At 34.1% G+C, this 17,923-nt stretch overlaps 1 protein-coding gene across 4 annotated transcripts in view; it reads right to left on the reverse strand.

Moving 5' to 3' along the window:
- The window catches only part of LOC149425226 (RNA-binding protein 38-like), a 92,858-nt gene that overhangs the window by 29,257 nt on the left and 45,678 nt on the right, over window positions 1–17,923 (reverse strand). For 2 of the 4 annotated variants that reach the window (XM_089650134.1, XM_089650127.1), the window contains exon 3: window positions 8,433–8,492. The exons of the other annotated variants lie outside the window; for them this stretch is intronic. In XM_089650134.1, coding sequence (XP_089506260.1) covers window positions 8,433–8,492 — 60 coding nt within the window. The remainder of the gene's footprint in view (window positions 1–8,432; window positions 8,493–17,923) is intronic. 4 annotated transcript variants of the gene reach the window in all.

Here is a 17,923-nt window from a genome sequence, read left to right on the forward strand (position 1 = left end):
AATTTAAATCCGATTTATCGAAGATACGATCTAAAAATTACACGAGAGATAATATCGCGGGAAACCAAAGGGGAATAGGAAATAATCCATACATCGGACCATAATAGACAAAGCATTTCGTTTTGCTCATTAAACAGCGGACGCAAAGTGCTGGCATATTTATTTTATTATTTCTACCTGTCATTTATGATTGCGGGTCACGATAGCGGGGAGAGGCATGCGAAGGATTGACCCAGAATTGATTTAGTGATGTTTTATGAGTGTGTGGGTGTATCTGCAGCACCATTAGGGTGGACACACACACACACACACTCAACGACAAGACCACTAGTGATCGGTGTCCACTGACCGCTGACTGAGTGTTCACTGGAAACCGGCTCGCAGTGACCTTACGGCGCCCGGTGTCCTGTGCTAGATGGGCATATCGATTGTGGAAACCACACAATATGCTTAGTATGACCCTTTGGCTTCCATCCCTCTAATACCCCTAATATGCATTAATTTGTAGTGAATATATTCAGGCAATAAATCACACAAAATGTTGCCGGTGAAATTTAGGTTGAGAAGCCAGTGGCTCACAAATATGACTAGGAAATACATAAATCCATGACTGAATTGTAATGATCCCTATGTCGCTAAAAATTGTATCTAATCATAACCATAAAGTACAAATGTAACCATATTTTCGCAGGTGAAAATCTGCTTAGGGGCACACTAAAACTCACGAGCAGTGTCACGAAATCTGTCGTCTGAAAATTCTAGGTCAACGTAAAATTTTCAGCTCCTAACGTCATTTCCACCATGAATCATGAATTTGCCTTGATAATATATAATGACGAAATTCGAAAACATTAAGATTATCATGAACACGTGTTCCGACATCGTGATAATATAAATGACGAAATGTGAAAATATTAAGATTTTTATGAACACGTATTCCGACATCGTGATAATACATTCGTATGTATCTAAAAGTTTATCAGGAAACCTATCAATTCATTCGTTAAGGGCTTGCAATCCCATTTTTACCAGATTTCGAATAATTTAAAGAGATTCTTAATGCTTCCTTTGTAATATTTTCTTTGATTTGCAAGCATGGACAAAATACCGAAAATTGCAACAAAACTAATCTGGTTCGAACGTTGATTTGACAATTTATTTCTAATGCTAATTTATTCATATTTATGTATCAGAGCTAGAATTCATAACGTAGGTACTATCATTTTCCATATCGTTTTATATGATATTGTAATTGGACCATAGTCCATACAAATATAGAAGGTTATGAACGAATATCATATTACGACTTTAAAACTATACACGTGTAGAAAAACTTTTTCTCTCAATTGTAATAAAATCCAGCAATAGGTGAAAGATGACTATTTTACTTGACACATTATTTGAACTACCGCTAGCGGCCAGAAACAGATAATAGCAGCGTGAAAAACGTACGCAGATCCCAAATGATGGAAACGCCGTTTTAAAACAATTAAACCGTTTGGGCAGTCTAAATGTTTCGGCACATCTGTAAATAAAGCCAGATGTAGTGAGATCGTTAGTGGTCAACTCCACAGCCAACTCCCTGGAGGCTGGGGCCAGATTTACAGCGGTGATACGAGCGCAAGATGAGCCATTGGACCACTGCCAGACCTGGAGACGATGGAGGAGGAAGGGAAACTATTACGCGTTTGTGATTTTATCAGATACTTGAATTGCTGAATTGAAATTCTGAATTTAAGGAAACCTGTTACTAGATTTCACAACCTTTTTCCTATTATATGTTGATAGTTCTATCAACAGTATCCAAAAAAGATTTGTAAGTAGGTACTGAAACCTATTTCAAAAAATTATTTTTCATTTTTTTTTTATTTCAAATAAGGAATCACACAATGTCACCATATCAATGAAAATTAATTTTTGAAGCTTTATTCAAGCAGGTAGGTACCATAATTTAATTAAATTAAATCAAAGTTAGCAATCTAATCAAAGGCTTGCTAAAATAATAAAGTGGATGCAGCAGTTTTTTACGAAACGCACGCACAATGCAAGAACAATGGATTCCTGGTGTGATCGGGATTTTAGATCTGGGAATCTCAGTTACTATTTGGACTTATGCATGAACTGAGCTTTTGCGTTAATATTCAGACTTGCGTATTTCCACGAAACGTGATAATACTAGGGTGTTTTTGAAATTATGAACATTCTGACGAGTTTTTTTTCGCAAATAAATCTGTATTTGAATAAAAGTGATGTGATTTTATAACTAAATCATGTATACGTCAAAAAAACTCACGAAAACTTACGTTCACTTAGGGTGTACCTTATCAAGGGATAATTTCCATAGCATCGTTTTAGTGAAAAAAAATCAGCTCAAGGGCGCTTTTAAACTTAAAAGAATTGAAAATTTAGTCGAAAAGATTTCATGTAGGTATATCTTTTTATTAAATTATACACGTTCGATCTAACTTATTTGACTATATTCTATGAATTAGTTGTAACTGTAAAACTTCCTGGCTATTCCTATTGGAAATAAGTAGATGAGTGACTCAATGTGGATGACGATATAAAATTAATTGCATTGCAATATGCACCATATCATTGATTGGATTGCACTTGTCGCTGTCGTCCAAATGAACCAAAAAATCTGCCAAATTATTATCACATCGGATACCGATTGGCAGGTGATGTCACTAGTTCATACGTATGAACGTTATAAATAGAAGATAGTCAACTGTGCCATTATTATTTCTGCTCAACACTGAGAGATATCTCGCCGAGACATTCAGCGAGACTTTTCCCACGGCGAGAGAGTGCGAGTGCTGCCTCTTTACGCTCGTGTCCCTACGTGGCTTGGTGCTGTTGATCACTGGGGAACAAAAATGGGATCTCAAACTATGCAAAGTGTCTATCACGCAGCCACGACTAAAATATTCATAGAATAAGTATTATAAAAAAAGCTTTCGAAGAGTACGCCATTTCATGTAATTATTTGGGGGTGAAATCTTTGGACTAAAACTAAGGAAACTCTTTTCAATTTGACATAACATCAACTGGTTTTCTCGTATTTTAATTATTTTAGATCTGGCAACTATAAACGACATTTTTCATACATGCATAAATTGCAAGAAGACCCCCAGGACGGCGGTAATGGTTGACTTTGGTGTCAGGAGAGTGGGGAAAGACAGAAAAAAAATTATTTACCACCGTAGCACATTTTATATTATACCTAGCAAGTAGGTATCTACTCATAAAAATAAAAACATAGAAATCGCAATACGTGGATGACATGTTTGTTGAGGTTCCATGATAACTCAACACAGTGACAATTCAACACACTTTTAAAAAGTGATATAAAGTCATTAGAAACGATGAAAAACAAATAAATTAAACCTATCCTAACCTAACCTACTTAACTCAGTTAATAAAGTTTTTGTTTCATCACTTTCCATTACTTTATATAACTTTTTAAAGATGTGATGAATTATCATTATTATATCATCCGGTCAACGTTTGTTGATTATTGCTTTTCAAAAAAAAGGTAAAACAATTTCAACATAATATCACTATTATAATCCTTCATTATTTTAAAATGGTTGTGAAATATAATGCAGTTTACGTCATGTAAACCACATCATTTGAGTTCCAGCAGTAAAAAGCTTTCAATATTCGATTATGACCATTTATGTATCGAACGAATTAAGTATTCTAGAACAATGGAAAAGGCAATTAGTTGTTTTGTTGCGTGTAAGGGGAAATCATAATCATTATATATAAGCTCGTGTTGATGGATGTAAATTAATCGTAATTCCCGGTGATGGCTTAAAACTGTCCATTAATAATTATTTCAGCTGGAAATGACACGTACCTACATATTGAACAACAACAAAAAGCACACATCCAGAACACTTGTCAGTTGTAAACGAAAGAAAAAAGCCTCACTCCACAAGTAGCCAATGTCATTACTTTGAACGCTGATTGATGAGAATTGACTTTATTGACGATTAAAGTAAATAATTAATCAAGCACTCGTTTTATATAAAAAAAATTAAAGAAAATATTTATTTGACATTCTAGTTGAATTAATTGAGTGGAGTAATACCAAGACAGCTGTATTGGTATTGAGCAATGACGTTACAATATGTCGTATTGCGTATATACTAAGAGTTACGGAAACATAACAGGTACATCATAAAACATCCCGTTTAATAATTACATTAGTAATTCTGGTTTAGAACAGCAATTTGTTTCTAATGCAGCTTTAATACTTACAACCGGTTGCATGGTTAATAAGTATACTTGTCAAACGCTTGGCAGTCAAAAGTGTTCACTCGCTTATCATTGCAATATCATAAGAATATATTGGAATTTAATGAAAAATGCTTGAACAATGAGTGAGAGCAGTGAGCTAGCAAAAATTAATTGAAATTGGTGTTTTTATTTTAATTTTTGTAAAAAAGTCTAATATGAGTAGAAATTTACTGACAGCGTTACAGTGTCCAGGGCAGAAAATTTCCAAATAAGGCGGAAGCACAACACGGCATAGTAACCCAAAAATAATTACGATAAAAAAGTTCGATAACTGTACAGAAAATAGGGACACGCTTGGTAAGCACATAACAAAAATCACTGAGAAGTAAGCATTTTAGTTTCTGGAAATGGAAAGTAATGCATTTTAATAGTGATTTCATTGACATTAAAATCGATTTTTACTTGGCGGTCACTGTTATTGTTTTAAGGCTATTTTTTTTCATCTCATATTTATTTCAAAATATGAAACCACAATCCAAGGACTAAGCAATGAGTAAAAAAAAACTAGCCTAAATTCAAAAAAAAATATTGTGTCAAAACATGATGTGAAGAAAAGATGTCAAATTAACCATTTTTTCAAAATGCATTATTTTGCATTTCCAGAAATTGAAATGCGTTCTTCTCATTATTTTCTAAAATGTTTTTAAAATGAAAAGTGCGTATTTGGTGTATATTTACCATAAGTGGATATAATATTCCTAACTGGAGAGATTGTGGCTGAACCTAAGCTAAATGCAATTTTCCAAAATCTAATGGCATAGATGACAGCGGAGTCTAGCAGAATGTAATCAATAATAAAATATTTCAATTTGTAAATGTTAAACAAGCAATGACCTTTTTACCGTGAACTTTACATTTCAGAATTCGGATTTTCAGCGAGGCGTTTTCAGGATCGTGTGATTTGAACATTCAGCAATAAACACTCTCGTATTCGCATGGCTTTGCAACGCTCCCGTAAATAAATTGAGTACAAGAATTTGTTAAGCTCTTAGCGAAGCATAGTTCACAGCTAACTTAACAGAATGCAAATAAATACATTTATTTACCGGAAAATAAACTTTAATACATTGCAAATGCACCACAGTTATGCCATTATGAAGAAGGAAGAATTAAAATTTATCTGATAAACTTTAATTGATTGAGGTATTAAATCATGTAACAATTATCACTACAGTGTTATGATTTTCTGATCTGAGAATCTAGCACTAATTAATTTTAGTGTTATATTACACAATTTATAAACAGTACCTGTAAGTAGTATGTGTGTTTTTCCGACACACAATTAAACTGACTAATTTCGGTTGTCGGTGCATGGGTGCATGCGTAATTTGAGATAGTATTCCTGCGTTCCTAAGTTCAACATCGAACTTTTCATTTTCACACTCGGAACTGAGAATTATAAATCATTTCATGCGATAAAGTAGGTACCAAAATTGTTTTATTAATTGACAATTCTTTTTTTTAAATGTATACCTAGGTACTTATTTTGTTTAAATGTTTGACAGGTGCGATAAATTTCGTAATTTTGCATAGATGCTAACATTCGAAAGGTAAATTTCTTTCTTTAAATAGCAAGAATCCTGAGGCAATTTTTTTCAATAAATAAGTTCATTATAACATCCCGTGATTTTTCATAGGTCTGGTAATGGTAATGTAAAAATATATTGTATATCGTCGTTTCACAATAGGAACAAACAAAAATTTGTAATACAACAATATCGACGTAAGATATTAAGTAAGATATTACGTAAGATATAAGATTATACCTACCCACTATTAGGTATGTCTTAATATGATGAGGTTGAGATTCCCGCAGCACCTGTCACAGTCACAAGGAATCAGAGAAAGGGGGTGTAAAACAAGAGTTCAAATGACCGGACCAAATGTTCGCTAAAGTTCGGCGGCCGCCGGAAATCACCAAGAAAACGAGAAGTTTATCAAAAAGCGCCTTGTCCCGTGCGGAGTTTTGCCTAAATGTGCATTATGCAGTCTCATCGAAAGCTCCGAAATGGAATATTGGCCGCTGGCGAGTAAATCCTACTGGCGAGATGGTGATATAAATATTTACGTCTGTCCGACCAAGGCGCGTGCTAAATATAAACAAACTACAGCAAACAATAATGATTCAGCGCGGTTTCCTACAATTTCAATGGGAAGAATGAAAAGTAACTTGAAACTTGCTGGAACAAAGAACTCCTACTTAGATAACAAGCCACGATCTTCTCCGGTGTTCTTTCGGCGACAAAATGCGATGCCGTGATTGTTAAAAACTCTAGCCTCTCATATCCTTAAATTAAATATATCTACCTGAGAGTAACATTCTACTATTGTCTGTAATATATTCTAATCACACCTTTCTTATTAGATTAACATTTTACATCTCAATCTATGATTCTTTCTTCGGTAAGAGCATCTAGGAAGATAAATTATAATCAAATCCTTGTACCGCCCATCTTTAAAGTTGCTTTTCCTTCCTAAACGCGTTCATTAAAGAACATTTATATAATTAAAATAACTACAAGAATTAAAATAATAGCATTGCCAATAACACGTGTTCAAAATTATGTCCTCTGCGTGCGAACTGTATCTAAGTTTCTCTAATAAATGGTTTTATATATATAATCTGCTTGCATAGAATATGCATAAATAATAATATATGTACATTTTAACGCACCATCACGTTCCAAATGCATTGTACATATAGATTTGTATTAGTGATCGAAGAACCGGTGGATGCAATCATCTGTTAGCAAAAAGCTGTTAAAATAGTTTGTCTAGTCTAGTTAGTAATAAGATTAGCATTATTTAAATAGTTTGTCTAGTCTAGTTAGTAATAAGATTAGCATTATTTAAATAGTTTGTCTAGTCTAGTTAGTAATAAGATTAGCATTATTTAAATAGTTTGTCTAGTCTAGTTAGTAATAAGATTAGCATTATTTAAATAGTTTGTCTAGTCTAGTTAGTAATAAGATTAGCATTATTTAAATATATTATATGTTTGTACAGCGCCACTGAGGTTATTTTTGATAAAAATGGCATGAATTATTCCAAATATTAGTATTTTTGATTAATTTTTTCGAGAAAAATTGATGAACATCAATTAAAATATTATCTGTAAGATGAGAGAAGGACACTATACACTGCACAGTGCACAGCAACCATGATTACCTTTCGGCGGTAATGATTTAAGAGGCTCAATGGTTACGTTTATCGACACTAAGTGTTGTAGAGCTTCACGGAGCAGTTTTATTTTCAACACCCACTTAAGGTTACTTAAAGCGGAGTATGGCAATATTATAACGAAAGAATAAAAATACATCGCGTTCCACATCATATATACACCAGTGGTGTGCTCTACCAAGCCGGGAAGACAAAATAGTACCTCCAACACTGCTTTCGTTATTGTTTCTGGGGTTGACAAATAATGCGAGGCGTTTGTAACGCCGATAAAAATGACGTTTAGAGTAATGTAAGTGTTGTTGTTTGGAAGGGGAGAGAGTATCAATCGGATATTTCACTCGACTTCTCGATAAGGGTGAGAATAACACTGAAACATTTAAAATAGTTCACGTAAGCTTTAGTGCGTTAGATAATGTAGACATTTTACACGTCAGTAATTTACTAATCCATATAATTATCGTTGACCGTAAGTGGCTAGCGCCTATTCCGTTATATATTATTTAGATTGTCTATTTCATTACGGCATGCTTTTACAATAATTTGAGTCATTCACATTACCTACATTACTTACCATTTCCATTGATTGGGAAGAGCGATAAAGATGATTAACGAATATGCGAGAACTTGTTATTACAATCGATCAACGCTAGAAAAGAATACATTCACACTACGTCCATTTGGCAGATTAATTCAATAATTATACTGTGCATAAAAAATCTAATTAAATCGAATGTGAGTGAGAGATACTTCTAAACTATGTATAATAAACATCATAATATTTATAAATGAAAGCACATTGTTTGGCAGCAACATAATAATATATGCCCTTTTAACAAAATAATTCATACTTGTTTCAAATAAATACATACTTGTGATTACATAATAATAATATGTAGAAAGCGAACCAATGACACCAATAACAATAATGTATGAATTTGTCTTACTTTGTTCTAGAACGTCAGATTGCCTTGAAGATGGTCTGGACAGAGAAACCGGACACCAGACTATAAAAATAGAAACAACCTATTATAAAGAATTGCTTCATTTATCTTATTTTTGAAAAAATCACAATAAGATGCTTTAAAATCAGTGGCATGACGACAAACAACCGGACCCCGGAGCAATTTTGTGAAACGGGGCTTCTCGTTTTACAAACAATGTTTTAAAAATATTTCTTTCAGAATTATATATATATTATGTATGTTTATTTAAAAAAATGAATAAGGGATGGCTGCGCCATAGGCAAACAATTCGTTACTCTTTAAATAGTAATTACATTCGGTATTGTAAACTAGAACCGTTAAAGAATGTAGGGTATCTATTTAAAAACGAGGTACCTTTTCGAAACGATTTTGTACAATAAATTCTATTTAATAAGCCTCGTCCAAAATAAAATAAAAAGGGATATATTTTTGTGGTGTAATAGACGTCAGCAACACTGAACCTGACTCAAAAATGTGTAGACTGACGACCATTACCCTACGTTATCAGTTTTCGTGATATATTCCTAGCTTTTATATTATATGTTTGGCCTGTGACGCCACAGGTCCCGAGAGTGTATGTGCCTCGGGGCAGTGGCCTATTTGGTTGCTAAGCTACTGCATTTTCCAAAATACCGTAGTCGAATTTCAGATTAATTTACAATTTCTCGGTATTTCGTTTACGAATCTGAAGAGCTTCGCTTCGCTTTGAGGACGATTAACACCTTTCTCATAGATACAACAGGCTTTATTCAATATTGGAATATAATATAAAAAAGAGTACGAGTGTGTTCCAGGTTCCAGTTGTGTGAGTAAGTTGTACAGGTAAGGGAGGGGAGAGTGGGTAAAGTGGCCCACTGGGAATGTGCTGCCCTGTTGGGGTAAGCCCTTCAACATAAACAGACAGTCTAATCACTTAAATGAAAGTGCTGTCAATAACTGATGAGCTTGCCCCGCACTACCCTATTCTCAATCCACCGCTTTTATTTTTCCATACAATAAAAGAAGCAAGTTTGTGAAAAGAGAGGTGGTTTTGTTTTTATACCGCCAGCTATTGAAGTGTTATTTGTAAACAATTAAGCTAAAACTGAAGGTTTTTTAGGGTGAAAATGAGGGTAAATGTTTTTTCTTTCTATGTCAAGATTATTATTCCTGTTGGAAAACAATATTAGGTTTGTGCCACGCAAGCCAAAGCATATTGATACGTCGGGAGCACCGAGTTTTGAGAACTTTCGAGGATGGGAAGGAGGTTGGGTCAACTGGTATTCGCAGAAACCTGTAGGAATCAAGGAATTTAAGAGAAAAGGGATTCAGCGAAGGAGTGAGACTTTAGGAAAAGTTATTTCTGTTCTTGATGTGAATATTCGGGGAGTAAAGAATTGTTCGTTTAAAAATTCCACACATACAAATTTACTTTTAATATCTTTTGAAGGGTATAGCCATTGTAACGTAAAATTGAAGAATGTGTCTTGTTCTATTTCATGTTTTGTTTAGATTTATTAGAATAATCTTCTTCTCCAATGCTACATATTCTTCAGATTCCTCTTTTTATAGTATTAAAGTCCCTCGGCTTAAAGATTATGTATCAAACGTTGCGGATTGTTAAATGTATTTTTTTCGAAAATTTTAAGACGTTGAAAGCGGAACAGAAAGCTTCTGTTAGTTTGCGTTCAAATCGGCATTTGAAATATTTTTTTACACGGTGAAGAGCGAGAGCGGAAAATAACGTCCATAAACGATCAGTCGACAGCCCAGTATGTCTACCAATAAAATTTGTGGTCGATATTGAAATGTGTGAAATTTGCGCTATAAGACCGCCCTTTAACCACGATAATTTTTATTAATACGAGTATGAACCACTTGACATAATTACCAATCATCAAAGCTCCGCCCTGTGTTATCGTCTCATTATCATCAAGCCATGTCATTTAATCATTTCAAAGGTCTGTTTATACAACTGTCATGTCTCAACTTGAGGTCTAGCTTTTAATCGGCTTCGCGTAATTAGGACAAAAAACCGCCCCTTTTCTTTACAACGCGTACTGTAATATTTTATTGGATTATTTTGACCGGCCCTAGGAGGGACTTTCGCATCCACAATTTGTTGAATGTTGTGTGGCTGAAGGAAGTGGAGAAGGGAAGGAGTTGGGAAAGAGAATGTTTGGACAGTAACTGGTTGTATAAAGTCACTACACGCCACTGGTTGGATTGTTAGAATACTTTACTGGAAACATTCACTGATGGTGTCGTAAATGTCAGGGTAATTGAAGGTTACTAAAAATATCGGCGATTTAAGTAAAAATAACTAACCTATTTTAACGAAAGTATATACTGGCGAAGCGTCATGAATTTCTCATATCACCCTCGATTTTATTTATTTAAATAGACAGGCTGTGTTGCGTTTTCATTTTGGAAACACGCATTTAAAAAAGTTTACGGTTGAAAAATAGTGTTTTAGAAAACAGCGTGCTTAGCAATATAACCACGTAATAACGAAGATCAAGTAATATTCGAAAAAACTTTGCGTGGATAGGTAATTACTTTAATCAAGTACCTCTATATAATGTCGTCGCTGTGTTTAGAGATTGCGAAATCAATTTGATTTTTTAATTTAATTCATAATTAAATTATTTCAGGATTTTTTGAATTTCTTTCAATATTGCCCGGAGATATACAGTAAGGAGATATACTAAGTGATAACTATCAACCACACGAAGAAAACTTATCGATTTGAAATATTGTTGTTTTATTAAAAATCTGGTCAAATTATTCGGATCCTGTTAAAAATGGGACTGGAGGCCTATAATTTCATAACAAACTCTCAAGAATGAATATCTTAAGGGAAAGTCGGAACACATTATTTTCAAAATAAAAATAGTTTCGCATTTCGTCTATTATATTTTTTCGGATAAGGCCACCTGCGTGAACATGTGTTCAGATATATTCTAAATGACTAATATTTTTTTGGGAAATGATCATGCAGTCACATTTTTAATAGTATCTTTATAAAATAAATTTGTACTCAGTTTTCATCGTTCAGCCAGGCTCTTATCAGAATCCAAATTTCCTACAGTTTAAAAATTTCTTACAAGATTTCCCACGAGGTGACATAGTTCCAATGACTCCGAGCACTCTGAATTCTGTTGAGGTATTCATACCAGTGGCGGCTCGTGACTTTTGAGTTTGAAAAAAAATCATTATTTTCGATGTTGTTTAGCCCAAAGGGTTTTTTTTTCGAATATTCTATTTTTTTTTTAAATTTCAGGAAATATCAGTTTGGCCGTGATTTCCTGAAAATCTTGATACCAAAAAACTAATTTTAGAAAAAAGATAAGAAAACGTTTTCGGCTTCAACCACATCAATTATGACATTTTTTGTAATTTTAGCATTGTAGTACACCTAAAAGTCACGAGCCGCCACTGATTCATATACCTCTATGTGGTAAAATAGTTTCTAGTAAAATGAACGAAAAGTTTGACTTGAATATCACAATAACCATCAACAAAAATTTCCACGCTATATTTTCCACTAGCGACCATGTGCGGGGTATTTAAGCGATCGCTGGAATTAATTATGAGGATTTACTCACGTTTTTAGGAAACAGGGTTAGACTTATTACAATGGGTACGATGTTTTTTATATTTTTTACGACAAAAAGAGACCAGAAATTTGTTAAATTAGACTCACGAAAAACATACCATATAAAATGTACCTTTTCATTGAAAGCATATGTATGCATTGTGGTGTTACAATTGAAAACAACAATTTTCTTCTAAAACCACTATTTATTTTCATTTTAGCCGCTGATAAACTTTGGAAGATAATATTACTACTTATTGTAAACATAATATCATTAAACTCTAAATTCGACTGTTGCGAACTTCTTCAACTCATAAACTTACGAATAGCTACAATAACAACACGACATAATACACTATTCCACTGCAACACACATAAGCGCAATTACATTGCGAACTTCCCAATACAACGGTTTTTCACTATGGGAAACCAATACTTAAGTGATGTCGATATATTTAATATTAACTTTGAGAATTTTGTAGATTACGTAAAACACTTATTTCAACACTATTCCTAAATGGAAGTTATATTTTTGTATCGAAGTCAAATCGCTGTATTTTTTAAATTTATGTTCTTGTTATTTTTAATTTTGTTTCTTGCATTTATTATTTTTTAATGTAATTTTATTTCTTTCTCATGTTTCAAAATGTCATTAAAATTGTACCACCTAAAAGTAAAAGTCCTCTAGGCGTTAAATAAATAAATAAATAAATTATAGAGCTGATGAAGCTTGGGTACCAGCAAAACTAGTCGTCATCTAAAATATTAACTAAATAACAGCGGTGTTTAGCAACTGTACCAAACGATTTTATTTATGTGAACGGTACATTTATTTTTTTGATTACCGCATAAAAGTCCCAACTTCAGTCAACTGAGTCAGTGAGACCACGGCATCCCCAATTAGGGCATTTTGTGAGGCTGAAGAAAGTGGAGAGGGGAATGAGATAGAGATAATATAGGTGGCGAAGTACCTGGCTGTTCAGGTCTATATACCAAACATAAAACTAAACGAATAGTGGACTTTTACCAGAGTGTAATGAAAGTTTATAGTACTCTGGAACGTGCCGCAAATATACTACACATTATTTTGAATAAATAAATTGTAAAATAATAGGAAATAAATAAAGGTAATTTGAACCCGCGACCTTCAGATTTCTAGCCAAGCATCGTAACAACTCGACCACGGAGGCCGTCGTCTACATCATTTTAGAGAATTCACATCGTGACGACTCGCCAAGGAGGCCGTCGTCTACATCATTTTAGAGAATTCACATCGTGACGACTCGCCAAGGAGGCCGTCGTCTACATCATTTTAGAGAATTCACATCGTGACGACTCGCCAAGGAGGCCGTCGTCTACATCATTTTAGAGAATTCACATCGTGACGACTCGCCAAGGAGGCCGTCGTCTACATCATTTAAGAGAATTCTCATCGTGACGACTCGCCAAGGAGGCCGTCGTCTACATCATTTTAGAGAATTCACATCGTGACGACTCGCCAAGGAGGCCGTCGTCTACATCATTTTAGAGAATTCTCATACTTAAGGGCTCTATTGTCAAATGTATCTCATTTCTCAATATTATTTACTAATTAGGTACCTACTTTACTGTTTCTATTTAAACATCAGTGGCACATTAGTAAGCCGCCTTAGTTTAAAAATGTATAATGTTTGATCCTTCTACATACACACATGATCCTTCTTCCATAGTTATAAACTGGGCGAAATGTTTTATTTTTAAAAAGGAAAATAATTGTTATAACAATGGTAAAAAATACAGCAGGTTAGCATTAAATTGGTAGAATGGTGACAAGTCTGTTACCATAAGATAAAGATAATACGAATAATCGCAAGGAAATTAAAATATTTGTGTCACTGAAGTTGTTCGCATGACAACCCTGTTTGCGATGGTGACACTCTAAACATGGTGACGCGAGGATACTAAATACTTTACAGGGGTGAAATATGGTGAGGGGTGGGTAGGCGAGGACAAGGGTAGGAGGCAGTGGGGTGGTTAGGCCAGGGGCAGTAAGCCGAGGGGAGGTGGTCGTCATCCCCCATCTCCCATCCCCTACTCGGGAGGGGGGCAATGTGCACTGGCAAAGGGGGGCTGTTCTTCTGTTCTGTTCAAAACTGACTTGTAAATACAATATACTCGTACTAGGGTTCCAAACTCTAAACTTTCAGAGGGGTAGTTTTGGATTTTATGCAAGTTTTTTCTAGATTGCAATGGGGTGGCTTAATACACTGGTTATATCGTTTACGCTCCGTTGCAGACTCTTTAATCCCTTGTCTGTTTCAGGGTCATCGAGATCAAAACTCACGCAATGCGTATAATATTTACAATGAAAATATTTCAAATGTTACCCATGTAATATATATTAATATTGAACTTATGTTATTTTCTACTCGGTCTTTACATCAATGAGAGAATAAGCAATATCTATTTGAATAAGCACATGGTTTAGATAAGTAATGTTGCTGTCTTGCATATGGCATGTATAAACGAAAAAAAATATTTCTTCAATTTTGAATATGATTGTACAATTAATTTCTTAGGATATTTCAGTGGACGATTCAACGCCGACAGCCGACAGTCTTTGGAACTGAAGGCGAGAAAAACACGCTGCGTATTTACCGCAAGTCTATGTAGTGTGAAGTGTGAACAGCTGGTTGAAAATTCCTGTAAACATTTCAGTGTATTTCGATAAATATTCATGTGAATAAAGCGGACGAGCACCTTTGCTGAAGAATATAATCTATATTATTATCGTAACATTTGTACATTACATTACAAACATGCACGGGACAAACACACACAGGCGCAGAGCCTGACGTACACGGCGTATATTTATGTGTAGGAAACCAAACCACCACCGACACATGTAACATGGAAACATTCACACAGGTATGATGTATTGTGTGTCATGTCATAACATCAATGCTCGTATGAGACGGTTCCGATATGATTTTTACTTTGCTTCTCGATGGCTTAATGGCAAAACATTAAATTAAAGTTTTGTGTGTAAATCACCGGCGCCAGAGTGATTTAACCCTAATCTGCACGTTGGAAGTAAATGGTATTGCAAATTTGGGAATATTTTCCGGCTACGAGAATACATTATTTTTCTATGAGTGAGGATCTAATTTGGAGGTTAACCATGTTTGTTTAGTGAATTTCATTACAATAGTGTTCGTTTAAGGCGTTGGTGCATATTTTTCAAGTTAAAGTTTTTATTTTTTATGTTTGGACTACTATTACCAAAACAGTATTCAATACGCATTTAAATGAGAGTTTTTCAGTTTTAGTGTTTTTTCTCTGGTTTAACTCCATTTGAATATGAATTTTAACACCATTCGGCAATTTATTTCTTTGCAAATTTGTTTGTTATGTTCCGGTTTCGGTTTAAGATGGTGGCCATATTGAATACTACCTATTTATTTAGAGTTCGCATGATCGTGATTCCTACTACGAGCTGTCAAATAGGAATAATCAAAATTATGGTTCCTACTGGCATGAAGAGATGGTTTCTTTAGACAAATTATACAATTCTTAATTTTAAATTTTAAAAAAATGTTACGTAAAATGTGTATGCCTTATAATAATTAAGTGGGTAGGTATTAAAGCAACTACTTACAAGTATTCATGATTTCAGAGGAAATTTTGGTTGTGATTTATTATAAGAGAAAATTATAAACATACTTTTTTGGACGCGAGGTCTACTACTGTTTACAGAACTACCAGTAGTAGGTACGTAGGTATATTACAAACAGATGTAAATTAGATGGATTTCATGAATACCTTGATTTCTAAAAAAGAGTGTGTTGGACCACTCTTGCACTAATTGCCTCAAATAGCTTTTTATGGAGTATTGTCGTGTCCGTTGGCTTTTGACTACGGATATATGTATTGTGTATATATATACTTTAGTTACAATTAGTTATTTAACCATTATCTTCTGAATTATTATCAGAAGTGGATTCAGCGTTTAATTCCACGGGTTAAGGAACTCTTGTCAGTTTGTTTGCAATCATTTCATGAACAATGCGCCTCGACACCGTTAGGCGAGCTACGAACTTCCTTTGGGGCGGACATTTGATTATCGCCAGTGAAATAACACGATGTAATGTGGCGTGGTATTTGCCAACGCCGACCGGTGCGCTATCCGAGTTCAATTTGCATTTTAACCGTCACCTGCCGAAGTAACCCCCGTTTACACGTAGATCCTGTCGGTAATGAAGACTGGAAGAGATAGGATAAAAACGAGTTGCCAAGAGTAGGTACTGTGAAATGATAAATTACATTCAAAGGTGACCTCTCAACACCTCAACAAAAAGATGACTGGGCGAGCTTCGTTCACCATAAAAATAACATTTAAAAGCAAAAAAATATGTTGCCCGTGTTTATTAATTTGTTAAAAAAATCGTTATTTGAAGAGTAATTTTAAATGAGTTTATTGCTTGGTTTTATTAATTTTGTAGTATTTTAAATAGATGCATCTATGTCCTAATACAATCCTTTAACATATTCTTAAGACTCGGCGATGTGAGAAAGGGGTGCCGTGCAGACCACCGAACATGCCCGCTCCATTCATTCCCCGGCGGGAATGATGAGGTTCACATGGCGATGCCTAGAATGGCTCGCCGACCTAAATGTCCCCCTCTGACCCCCCCCCCACCATACGAAAGAAGAAGAACTTTTTTAGAATAAATAAATGACTTATTTTTCTAATTAAGATATGAATTGGTTTATGTTTTCTTCTTATTCTGTTTCTTAATCTTATTAAATCTTAATTTCGAAATTATTTTATTTATTAAAAAATTTTACAAATTACATTTTTTGTGATGTTCTTAACCACCGTTTTAGGCTCATGCCTGTATTATGGTAGTCGTACGTGATTTAAATGATAATGTAAGAGCTAAGAAAATAATATTTTGTTGAAACAAATAATAAAATATAAGGAAAAATACACGTATAAACCTACACTAGCAATAAAAATAAAGATTAAAATAATATTTTGTAAAGACAAATAATAAAATATAGGGAAAAAAACACATATAAACCTAAACTAGAAGTAAAAATAAAGATTAAACAGAATGATAAAAAAGGTATTTTAAAGAAAAAGTCTAAATTTTATAAAGTTAAATAAAGATACATGTAAAATTATACCAATTATTTTACATTTTTTTAAACGCAGGTTATCTAGGTAGGTACCTATCTAGAAGAGTTCAAGTTAATGGTCACATTATCATGTTTGAATTTAGTGATATGAAAATAATTTGGAAAAAAGATACAGTATTAACGATACAACAACTTTCGACTGTGCGTTTAATTGTGATATTTATTTAATTCCAAATTTATCTTTATTGTCATCTGCTGATGCAAAAGCGTCTTGGTTTAGTCATTTTGAGTCAAGAGGTTGCGAGTCTGATTCCAGTGTTAGACCAAAAAATGTAATATTGAGAGTTTCAACCACTTTTTATATCGCATACCTTCATCAGTTAAGAGCGACAAGTGGCTAACTAACTTTTTAACCAAATTGAGTTTTTATTATTGAAGTTTTTCTTCTTCATATGTTTAACATCTACATAGGAAGCCCTAAGTAAAATAATTTTCCTTTGGGCCTATGTCATTTTTGGGGATGCTGTGGGGAGGGTCTTTTAGAGGAGAGGATGGAGTAAACATGGGTCTTGAAGAGATGCTATGGCACTAGTTCCTCGGAGCATCTTCCAACAAGGACAACAATCTCACTTGACTCCTGTGCTCTCAAGATTGCAATGCGTTTCTTGAGATAGAGGATCTATCAAACGGACCATTCGTTTTTAAATGTAATGACTAAAGGTAAAGTTTGATGGATTTTTAGCTATTCCAAGAA

Source organism: Hesperophylax consimilis, chromosome 3 (genome assembly GCF_061612785.1).
Source record: "Hesperophylax consimilis isolate HC1 chromosome 3, BYU_Hcon_1.0, whole genome shotgun sequence".
NCBI classification, from domain to species: domain Eukaryota; kingdom Metazoa; phylum Arthropoda; class Insecta; order Trichoptera; family Limnephilidae; genus Hesperophylax; species Hesperophylax consimilis.